This window comes from Strix aluco, chromosome 25, assembly GCF_031877795.1.
Source record: "Strix aluco isolate bStrAlu1 chromosome 25, bStrAlu1.hap1, whole genome shotgun sequence".
NCBI classification, from domain to species: Eukaryota; Metazoa; Chordata; class Aves; order Strigiformes; family Strigidae; genus Strix; species Strix aluco.
This window is the reverse complement of record NC_133955.1, coordinates 8,753,101-8,764,137: the sequence shown is the minus strand read 5'-3', so window position 1 is coordinate 8,764,137 and position 11,037 is coordinate 8,753,101. Positions and strand designations below refer to the sequence as shown.

The window sequence follows — 11,037 nt, the reverse complement described above, 5'->3', positions numbered from 1 at the left end:
ACGTCACCGTTCCTGCCGCGGGGCCGTGCGCAGCGCCGCCTGCCGGGGAGCGGGGCCGGCGCATGCGCAGAGCGCGGGGCCGCGCACAATGGCGGGCCCGGGGCTGGTGGCGGGGGACGTGGTGGTGGACGCGCTGCCCTACTTCGACCAGGGCTATGAGGCGCCGGGCGTGCGGGAGGCGGTGAGTGAGGGCGGGTGCGCCGGGCCGGGGCGGGCGGTGCGGCGGGCGCGCCGGGCCGGGGCGGGCGGGCCCCTGACGGCCCGTGTGCGCTAGGCCGCGGCGCTGGTGGAGGAGGAGACGCGGCGGTACCGGCCGACGAAGAACTACCTCAGCTACCTGCCGGCGCACGACTACAGCGCCTTCGAGGTGAGGCGGCCCGGCCCGGGGCTGTGCTGTACCCCCCGCCCCTGCCCCGGCCGCTGTCTCCCCCCCGCCGCTGACCGCCGCCTCCCCGCAGACCGAGATCATGCGGAACGAGTTCGAGCGCCTGGCGGCCCGGCAGCCCCTGGAGCTGCTCAGCATGAAACGGTGAGACCGGGCGGCCCCGGCAGCCGCCGGCCGCGGCCCCTCCGGGAGCGCCGGCCCGGGAGCGGCGCCCACCGCGCCCTCCCCTCAGCCAAACGCGTTGTAGGTACGAGCTGCCGGCGCCGTCCTCCGGGCAGAAGAACGACATCACGGCGTGGCAGGAGTGCGTCAACAACTCCATGGCGCAGCTGGAGCACCAGGCCGTCCGCATCGAGAACCTGGAGCTGATGTCGCAGCACGGCTGTAACGCCTGGAAGGTCTACAACGAGTAAGGCCCGGCCGCGCCGCCCAGCGCGGAGCCGCGGGCTCGACCGTGAGGCTCTGGTCAGCTCACGGCAAGGGCCGGCCCCGGCGGCATGTTGGAGGTTCATGTCTGAAAGCCGCTTGTGCCCCGCTTGGCGCGTCCCGGCCCCCTGCGGCGTGTCCCGGCCCCCTGCGGCGCGTCCCGGCCTCCTGCCGCCCCTTCAGGAGCGAAGAGCACGGGCTGCCCCAAGAACACGTCGTCTGGTGTTTGTGTTCAAGTGTCTGGTCGCATCCTTGATGTTGAAGAGTTAAATTGCAGGTTAAATAGGTCTGATCTAGCAGTTGTGTGTTTTCCTAATGCTTTGCTTGTGTTATTAGGCATCTGGTTCATATGATAGAACAAGCCCAGAAAGAGCTTCAGAAGTTGAGGTGAGTCATTCTTCATATTTTCATACTGAAGTTGGAAGGAAAGTAAACCCCTCTCTATACCCAAGCTATACAAAGGCTTGTGTATGTATTGCTGCTATGGTCATAGGAAGAAAGACAATAATCAAGAAATCTGACTCAGCCCTCCCTAAGCAGTTACATTCACAATGTCAATTCTACTCAAACTTTGTTTTATTTTGCTTTGTCCGAACATCTGCTTTGAACAGAATGGATTGTGGTGAAATCCTCTCTGAAATGCAGCCATGTTTTCACTGCTGATAAACTTTTATTTAGTGTGTAGTTGTCTCAGCAAAGACACGATGTTAGGTTTGGCCTCTCCTTTTAAAGTGGGTGAGTTTTAATGAGTTTACAGGGTTGGCTTGCTGGGGGATGGAGGCCGTAGCATAGTGAAGTGATGCACCTCCATGACTGGCTCCGTTTAGGCAGTGTGCTGCGGACTTGGCAAGTGAAGCTTTTCAGCTTGCAGACTCGGGTGAACTGCTGTCATCTCAGCCTGAAGATGGGTTGTGTGCAGGGACGTGGGTGGAAGGGGAGCTGCGTGCTGATTCACGTCTCGCAGTACCTGTGTGTTTGGACTGGCTGGAGTTGCTGTCTTGGACAGAATCGGTGGGGACAGGGTCGAAGCAGAGCTCGGGCTGGGAGGGTGAGAGGAACACGGTGATGTATGGCCAGAGCCAGCGGAATGGGAGCCATAGCGGTGCGAGCTGTGCAGGGACCGAAGAATTTTATGTCTTCTGCACTTCTCAGGTGCTTCACTGAATTCTGTGAATGATTAGCTGTTCATCTTCGCTTTTCTGACTTTTTCAGAGAGAACAAAACATTTTCTCTGTTCTATACTTGTCCAGGAGCAGTAGGCCTGAATGTTTAAATTTTTGCTTGTAGTAGAGTGGAAGTTTTTGTTGTTTTGTTGTTTTGGAGTGGTTTTGTGGTTTTATTTTAAAAAAAAAAAAAAAAAAAAAAAGGGTTCTGTGTGCAGCCCAGTACTGGGATTTGTCCATCTATATGTTGTTACGGTCCTGGCTACGCAAGTGGTTTTTGGCAGTACTTCTAGGCATTAGGTGTATTTCAAAATTAGCAGCAGATATTACAAATCTTAAAGAAAGGAGACCAAAAAATAACATAGAACTTTTTCTCACCAGGAAAAACATTCAAGATCTGAACTGGCAACGAAAGAACATGCAGCTCACAGCTGGGGCTAAGCTACGAGAAATGGAATCTACGTGAGTGTCTAGAATTTTTCTGTTAAATCTTCCACAAGTATATCTCTTGCTTCAAATTCTTCCATGCAGAGCATCAGAGATTTGTCAGGACTATTGTAGGATGTTACCATGTGAGTACTGTTGCTTTGCACAGTGCTTCAAAGGATTTGAAATTCAGGTCTGGGTGATAGTTACTGTGGCTCAGTGAATCAATGAGCAACAGATGTGAAAAGGAGGGGGCGTGTTAGCTGCTTGAAATTGCCTGTCTAAATTGTTTCTGAAACTCTTTATCTAAATATTGGAAGTTAGTGCATTTGAGTCTAGTAAATTAAATTTTGTATGTTAAGGTTTTAACAGGGTTAAAAACTACTTTTTATCACTCTGATTTTTCAAGTTGACGTTAACTGAAGTTTATCACGTACTGAGAAAAATACCGCTTTATTCGGTGTCTTTGTGCTTTCTTTGGAGCAATAGTTGTCTTTGATTTTAAACCAGAGGACTGTTAAATAACACTTCACGGCTTTATTTCTTTTCCCTTCTAGATGGGTGTCTCTTGTCAGTAAAAATTACGAGATTGAACGAACTATTGTGCAACTAGAAAATGAAATTTCACAAATCAAACAGCAGCATGGGGAAGCAAACAAGGAGAATATCCAGCAAGACTTCCAGTGACCTAATCCTTACTGTCTTACTGCAGCATAGGTTTAAGAAAAAAACCCAAACCAAAAAATTTTGGAGATGCTCTGTGTTTCTAGACACCTCTAGTTGCAGTTGTGTAAGGTGATGAAAAGGTATTTTAGTTGTTTCTTTTCCTTGTTTTAAATTCTGGGAGGAGGCAGAGTAGGCTCAGCCCATGGGCTCGGTTAAAGGTCCTGCGAGTTGTTTCACTTCTGATGTGACTAAATTGGGAGCTCTTAAAAAAACCAAAACCCGTTTCATGTTTTTGTATCTTCCCTTACGCGTTCAATAAACGTTGTTTTGCTGTCGGTTGGCTTCTGCTTTGTTCAGCACATCCCGAGTGCGGGCTGAGGGGGAGGCGGGGAAGGGGCTGCTGCTGCTCGGCCTCGGGCCCGGCCCGGCGCAGGGGGGAGCCCGGCCCACGCCCTCTGCCGCTGCAAAGGGAAAGAAACACCCGCTGGTGAGCAGGAGCTGCGCGCCCCGGGGCTGGTCCTCGGGGGCTTTGCACCCCGTGCCGCGAGGCTGGGCCTGGAGTCACCGGCTGCCAGTTGCCCGCCCTGAGCGCGGCTCTGCCGCCTGACCGGGCGTTTGTGGGTCTGCCGGCAGCCGCCCGCCTTACCTGCGCCTCCGGGTGTTCCCCGCCGCCCCTCGGCTCCCGCCGTGAGCCCCGTGAGGGCGGCGGGGTCCCTCGCCTCAGGGGGGGGGCGGGATCGGGCCCGGCCGGGGCTTCCCGCCCGCTGCAGGGGGCGGAGCCGCGGTGCGCTCCGCCCCGGGGCCGCCCGCTCCCTCTGGCGATTGGCTGGGAAGGGGCCGACGCAGACCAATGGGGACTGCGGCCCATGTGACGTCACGGCCGCTCTTTCCGGACGGCCCCTTGGCGACGGAGCACGCACCCCCGCGCGCGCCTGCGCGAGCCCCGGCCCCGCCCCCCCGCCCTGCCGGGGCGCGCGCACGGCGCGTGGTGACGCTGTACGTGCGCGGAGCGGGGAGCTGGGTTCAAAGGAGGAAACATGGCGGAAAACAAAGGAGGCGGCGGCGGCGGGGAGGGGGCTGCCGAGGCCGGGCCGGGCGGCGGCGGTGGCCTGGAGCCCGCGGCCGCGTCCCCCTCTGCCGCCGCGCCGCCCGAGGAGCGGGAGAGCCCGGGCGCGGCGGCGGTGGCGGAGCGCGGTCTCGGGGAGGCCGAGGCCGAGGCGGCGGCGGCGGGGCCCGGTGCCGTTCCAGGGCCTGGCCCCAGCCCGGTGCCGCCGCTGACGCCGGCGGCGCCGGGGCCCTTCTCGCTGCTGGACACCTGCGCCGTCTGCGCGCAGAGCTTGCAGAGCCGCCGCGAGGCCGAGCCCAAGCTGCTGCCCTGCCTGCACTCCTTCTGCCGGCGCTGCCTGCCTGAGCCCGAGCGGCAGCTCAGCGTGCCCGTGCCCGGCGGGGCCAACGGCGACATCCAGCAAGGTGAGCGCGAGGGGCGGCTTCTGCCGGGCGCGAGCGCTGGGCTCCGATTTCCCGGGGTTTGAACCCGAAGTTCTTCCCGGCCTCGCTGGATCGCTGTGCGCCGCGGGGCCGCGCACGTGACGGCCGGTGGTCTCGGGGCCGCCCGGCAGCCGCTCGCTTCGTGTGTTCCGGCGGCGGCTGAAACTCGGCGGCTCTTGGGATCGTGGCGTGAATCGCGTCGTGCGTTTGGGTTTGTTTTGGCGTTCAGGGGTGCTGTGGTAGAGGCGCGTCTGTCAGGAGGTGCTCGGCTGTTCAGCGCTGCAGCGCTCGGAAGAAAAGACGGGTCTAAGTGAAATGGAATTGCCGGTTGTGACGGTGTTACCGAGCTGGGGCCGGTGTGCGCGGCTCGGCCGCCGCCGGAGGGTCCTGCGAGCTGAGGTAAAGCAGCGCTGTCAGCTGACTCGCTGTGCCTGTCCACTACACACACCTAACTTCTGTGCCGTGGAACAAGTGTAGACTGCTTCTTCCAGGTGTTTTTATTGAAATCACAGCTCGAATTTTATTTTTTTATTTTATATGTTCAGGGTTGTAATTTAAAAGCTGCTGGAGCTTTTAATGGAATGACTCACCTGCTGTGGTCTACAGACCAAAGTAGGGCCCTGGTAAGTGGTTTTGCAGGTCTTAACTGGGCCCTGTGTTCAAAGAGACCTTGTTTGGTGACATCTTCCTGGTTTTAGCAAGGACTCAAGCCTTTCCTGTGTTGCGTAGTGAAGGAATTAACCTGTTGGTAGTGGTTGTTTCATCCAAACTGATCATAAGGGGTTCATCTGGGATGTGGTCTTAGAAAGTCCATCAGTTCTAGAAAGATGATGCATTAAATATAGTTCATAAATGCACTAACTGAAGCACTCAGTTGGCCTTGTGATCCTTCTTGTTAAATTCCAGATCCTACATTCTGTGTTAGATACGCTAGTGAAAGATACGGAACTTGGAAAGCTAGGTTTATTTTACTAGCAATTAGCGGGATTATCTGAATCCCGCTATGTCTTAAGGATACAAGTGTGTTAACAACACAAAGCGTAGCTTCTGAAGTGTATATATAAACTGGAATATCAATTCTTGTCAAGCACATCTTAAGAATGCTTGATTTGTGTGCTTTGGTGAAGTAAGAATTCACCTTTGGATTGCTGCATCAAAAACTTCTAGGTGATGTGAGCAAGATGTAGATACAGGGTCCAGGAGCGTGTACTGGTAACGACATGAATGATCCATGTGTGGTGGTACGTAAATCTGCATGAGCAGAGGTATTAGCCCAGCAGGTCAGTTAAGAATATGAGACATTGACCAGCCAGAAGATGCGGTTTTGTGGGCAGCTCTCTCTGCACATCGTAAATTGAATCAGTGGAATGGCACATGAAATGGTTACCAGTAAATCAGGTACAAAATGGACATTCTCAACATACAGAGAAGCACCACATTGCTTAGTCATGCAGGTTCCTTCCCTGTTGGCATGGGTTTTGGTAGTCATGAAGGGTTACTTCCACTTCTGCTGCTTCTCTAGTCTCCTTAACCATGAGCAGGTGTTTTTTCATGAAGGAAGAATTAATGGGAAGTGGTACCCATAGCTATACCTGAAGCAGTTTACACTTAACTGCAGACTCTCGCTGCTGGATTAATGCTGTCCTGTTTTACATGCGTTTAAATTTCCCTGCTATTTTTCAGTGTCTCTACACCTAGATAAGAGAACTACAAATGCTGTGGAAAAGAACTGGTTTTTTTCTTTTGATATTTTCCCAGGTGCTTTCTTAATTAATTTTAGATTTTGCTCTGTAAGGTTGTCAGTACTTACAATAGTAAATACGTGTATTTATTGGGCAATAACTGTGGAAGCTGCTTACCAGGAGTTGCGTGCGAGGTTGGTGCCTACAGAGCAGTTCCCCGGCTGCCAGTGTCCTCTCCCGCTGACAGCACGCTGCTGCTGCCCCAAGGGGATGCTCGAAGGCATCGTGGTCTGTACCGGCATCATCTTCTACCCTGTTGCCACTCCCTTGAGAGACACTGCTAATGAAGACAGAAGAATGGTCTCAATTCGAAAAAGTTTGAGAAATACTGACTAAAGTTTAAAACAATATCTAAAGTTGTGGTTTGCTGTATTATAAAGAAGTAACCGGTAGGTTCATACCTATTGCACTGGTAAAATAATTTTTTTTGCTGTTGTTAACATTTATGTTGGGGAAACATTAGAAGTTTTTGATCTTATGTATTTAAAACATGTATTTTTATGTCATTTGTTTAACATAAAAAGTAGCATCTCGTATTCAGTGTAATGACTTAATAGGTCATTGGAATGTGCATTTTATTTGGTGGATAGATCATTTCTTAATGCCTGGTGTTTCAGCTGTCCGGCTGGACTCTTCCTTCCAGATTGAATAGGTTACAAGAAAATACCACCTTCTATTTGTGTGACAGTATTCTGAAAAATGCTTATTTCTAAGTTAGAGATTTCAGACAGTTACACAGATGCTGCAGGCAACTTCTTATGCACTCACTGCTGCTTCTGCTCCTTGGAAGATAGGTGTTCTGAGGGGTATTCACAATCTCTCTTAAGAAGATTATCTCAATAGAGAGAATGTGTGACTCTCCCAGCTCCTTGTGAATGTCACAATCTTCATTAGGCTGAGAAACTGAAAAAGAGCTGTGAGATGCTTTCAGAGAGCCCAAGGGAAGCATACACAGTTGGTTAATGTGCACATATGTGTGATTTCAGAAACAATACATTTACTACTGAGTGCTATAATATATAGCACTGTAAATTATTTTGATATGCCGAATTCAACTCCCGTACCCAATGTTTGTGTATTTAGAAACTGTGTATTAATTGTACCGTAAATTACGCAGTAACTGTTTAAAATTTGCGTTGGAAGACATAAGAATGGTATGATGTCTGTGAGAATGGGACATATCACTTAAATTGAGTTTGGTAGTAGTTACTGTATTTTCAGTCTAGAAAGCTGAAAATTCCTGCATCAGATAGACTGCTCAAGCTGTGTAAATGCAGGCCATCGTACTCATCGCTTGAACTCTCTTGATTCTTTAGCTTTCTCCTGTGTTGTTGAGTGAGGGTCATGAATATATGCTGGAGCCCAGCAAAAGCTGAATCCTGAAAAATGTTCCGTTCATATTCTGGACTTACTAAAAATCTTGGTCTGAAACTTAAATTTCAGTCTAAATTAATAGTGTATTTTAAAATAATGTTTTCTAGACATGTGTTATTTTTATAAGAATTGATGTCTGTGACTGCTATAAATTGGCCTTCCTTATTAAATATAATGTGTTGTCAGGTCAATGCATGACAGTTGTGATATAAGCAAGGATTGTTTGTCCAAAAAAAAAAAAAAATAAAGCTGAGTTAGGAGTGGACCTTGAAAGCAGTTAATTTTTTTTAAAAAAAGTATATTCTGATAGATTTCAGTCTGATTGTGTCACTTGACCTGTGAGGGTTTATTTCAAGGTCTAATCACTGAAACTAAACAGGGGTTTTGATGTACGACTGCAGAAACATATTTGGACCCTTACGCTTCTGCACATGCAGTAACTACTATTGGTCTCGAGCAATAAATGAAACCTGGCAGAGATTCATTCCTTAAAGGACTGTGTACATGCCAAGTTTGAACTTAAAACGGAAGTCTGAGTTATTAGATTGCACGGGTGCTTGCAAATATTTCCTGAACTGTGAAGCGTTATCATCATCATAACAATGTAATCATCTGAAAGGATTTTGAATTTTCGTATATTCACTTAGTACTTTTGTGTTGGGAATCAGCCTGACACATTTCAACTGAAAACAAATGCATGTGTTTAAAACCAGATGTCTAAAATGATGGTGTTCACTCAACAGTAATTAGGATTGTAGAAGGTTGATGACTTGATTGTCAGTGGACGATGTGGTAGAGTTTTAGGCTAGTGCTAATTGACGTCTCATAAGTTTCAACAGAAAATCTAAGCTGTTTCTTTAAAATGACTGTTCTTGGAGGAGCACAGCACTGTGTAGGTTGGTAAGACTTGCAGATGTGTCTGGCTCAACCTCTTGCTCAGGGCAGGTCTGGTTAGAGGAGGTTCTTTAGGGTCTTGTCCAGTTGCGTGGTGACTGTCTACTGGGATGGCAACTTCAGCGTCTCTGAGCCTCTGTTTGACCATCCTTGTTGTAAATATCTGAAATATATATTGTGTCAAAGCAAGTTTTGCCCCATTCCTGCTCGCATGTGTTAATGCTGGCCCTTTTACTGTGCACCTCTGGGCAGAGCTGCTGGCGCTGGTGGGGTTCCCCGGTGCAGGCTGAGTGGTCTCAGAGCTGCAGCCTCTCCTCACACGGCGTGGTCACCGCTGCTGGGCTTGCCCCAGTTTGTCGGTGTGTCCTGCGCTGGGGACTCCAGACTGGCCCAGTCCCTAGGCGTGGTCTCCCAGTGTGCTGAACAGGGGAGGGATTGCTGCTGGACCTGCTGATGCAGCCCCTGAACCTGTTCAGCTTCTTGCCCGTAAGGTACTTTAAACCTATTTTAGGGTATTAAAGTGAGGTCAAAGTTACTTTTTTATGCTCCTGTTTTAGGGGTTTAATACTCTTGAATGTCATGAAGCAACTAAAGAGTTGATAATGGTTTTTGTATTACAGTCCACAGCTGACGTTAAATGAGTTGGATCTTATGAAAATATGAATTTTGGTATGTAAGTAGGGATGTTTAGGGATGCAAGCGTTTGGGTTCAATATCTGAATACGCTTTTAGAGATACTTTAACTTTATCATTTTGAACTACTGGAAAAACTCCCTGCGTCAGCCCAGTGATGGAGGGGATCCAGCGGTGAGCGGTGCTACTGAAGTACAATGTGCTCTTTGCAGCGTCTTATCCCGTGGTCACGTACATTGTGTGCGTGCCATGCCCTGCCCCATTCCGATCGATGATCTCCTCACCCTCAGCAATACCCTTAATGAAGTCTCTTGTTGCCAAAGGCTGTCTTGGAGTTAGAACTTCAGTGACTTTACTTTCCATTATTGCTTTTTGTTCTCTGTAAGGTGTAGGAAGTATTTGGCTAGACTGTGACATGTTAATTTTAAGTTGACTGAAGTCAACTTGGACTTGAAGTCAACAAGTGAATGTATGAATCCTTCATAAAAGGATTCATATAAAATCCTTTATAAAAGCTAACTTCTAAAAGTAGCTATTTTGCTTTAGCTCGTGTAATGTTTGTGGTGAGTAGGTAAGTCTCTATGGCTGGTTGTAACTGTGTTCCACTTTCCTTCCTCCCCACTTCCCCTTTCTCTAACCCCAGGGCTACAGTGCTGGAGACTCCCACCCAGTTTGTCTCTAGTGTTTGTAAACAAAAACTAGAAAACCAGGTCGGTATGTGGATTTGGCTAGGTAACAGGTTAACTCTTACTGGCTCAGGAAGCCTCGCCCTTCCACCCATGGTCCCTGAAACAACTGAAGAAATTCCAGAAGGGAATTTCTAGAAGTAAGGGTAGGGAGCAAAGAGTAAGATTCAGAAAATTCCATTTTTTTTTTCTTGTGCAAAATTAGTAAGTATGAGTTGGACATATACTGTCTTACTGGGCAGAATGTGTCTTGCCTAGCAAAGGTGTACTGGGGGCAGATCAGTTGATTTCAGCTTAGGTTAAAAGTGCCAAGAATCTGAATTCCTTAATATCAAGCTGGAGTGGGTATAGGAGCCGAAGACTTGACATAAGTGTTCTCTGGAGATGATTTCTCTGGTTTGGTCCTACAAGACTGGAAGTACAGAGAATCAAGTTTCTCTCCCTCCATCTCTGTAGCTCTCAAGCATTCTTAAAATTTGGAAGAGTATTTTGGTTTTGTCAGGATTAAGATGCTGGACTGAAGAAATGAATTCTAAGCAGGTTTTAAATAAATTTCGTGTTGAAACTAGTTCAAGATGAAGGCTTTCATAGTTATATTAACCTGTTGAAAAAATCACCTATTTTGAGATGTATGCAAATAGCCATCAGATAAATGTCATTACCCTTGGGAAATTTTAAACATAAAGATATACAAGGTGATCTCATAGTTCACAGTTACAGTTAAGAAGAGTACTTCTGTTGCAGCTTTAGGTGTTAGTTGACTATGGTAGATTAAAAGCATCTTCTATTTGAAATCTTAAATTCCTTGAAATGTTCCATTGTGATTTGCTGCTGGATTATGTTGCAGATTTTTTTAGCAGTCTTTCTGTTTTTACGAAAATAAAATCACCTTTTCTCCTCAATTTACGTCAGTTTTGCAGTGTCTGACGTCCTTTGCCTGTGGCGTAGTGTACTTCATCTAAATCGTGAGCAGTTAAAGGGGTTACGTGGATGCTCTGCTCTCATTACTGTTCTTAAAGACTTTGACCAGTAAGAACACGCGCAGCGCAGGGAAGATGTGACGTCTGGCAGTCGTATAACTCGCGCTTCAACACGTTGCGTAGTAAATTTGTGCTGCTCGTGTCTCTTTGCTGTGACAAAGCTGACCTGAGGGA

At 48.7% G+C, this 11,037-nt stretch overlaps 2 protein-coding genes across 3 annotated transcripts in view; both read left to right on the top strand.

The window, feature by feature from the left end:
• The first annotated feature begins 40 nt into the window (after positions 1-40).
• On the top strand, positions 41-3,401 carry BCAS2 (BCAS2 pre-mRNA processing factor). 2 transcript variants are annotated; one of them, XM_074850323.1, is made up of 7 exons: positions 41-181; positions 275-367; positions 459-529; positions 633-794; positions 1,148-1,198; positions 2,356-2,436; positions 2,958-3,401. In XM_074850323.1, the coding sequence occupies exons 1-7, from the start codon at positions 89-91 to the stop codon at positions 3,085-3,087; spliced, it is 681 nt and encodes a 226-aa protein (XP_074706424.1). In that variant the 5' UTR covers positions 41-88; the 3' UTR covers positions 3,088-3,401. The 2 variants fall into 2 exon arrangements, with proteins under 2 accessions (XP_074706424.1, XP_074706425.1); XM_074850324.1 differs by lacking the exon at positions 275-367 and having other exon boundaries at positions 60-181.
• Positions 3,402-4,103: 702 nt separating this feature from the next.
• The window catches only part of TRIM33 (tripartite motif containing 33), a 33,426-nt gene continuing 26,492 nt past the window's right edge, over positions 4,104-11,037 (top strand). Inside the window, exon 1 of the mRNA XM_074849920.1 lies at positions 4,104-4,536. Coding sequence (XP_074706021.1) covers positions 4,104-4,536 — 433 coding nt within the window. The remainder of the gene's footprint in view (positions 4,537-11,037) is intronic.

Excerpts from the sequence above, each read along its gene's own strand:
- BCAS2 (XM_074850323.1), top strand. The coding sequence starts at position 89 with ATGGCGGGCCCGGGGCTGGTGGCGGGGGACGTGGTGGTGGACGCGCTG. Across the intron at positions 795-1,147 it reads GCCTGGAAGGTCTACAACGA|GCATCTGGTTCATATGATAG; the intron begins GTAAGGCCCGGC and ends TTGTGTTATTAG. Across the intron at positions 1,199-2,355 it reads AAAGAGCTTCAGAAGTTGAG|GAAAAACATTCAAGATCTGA; the intron begins GTGAGTCATTCT and ends TTTTCTCACCAG.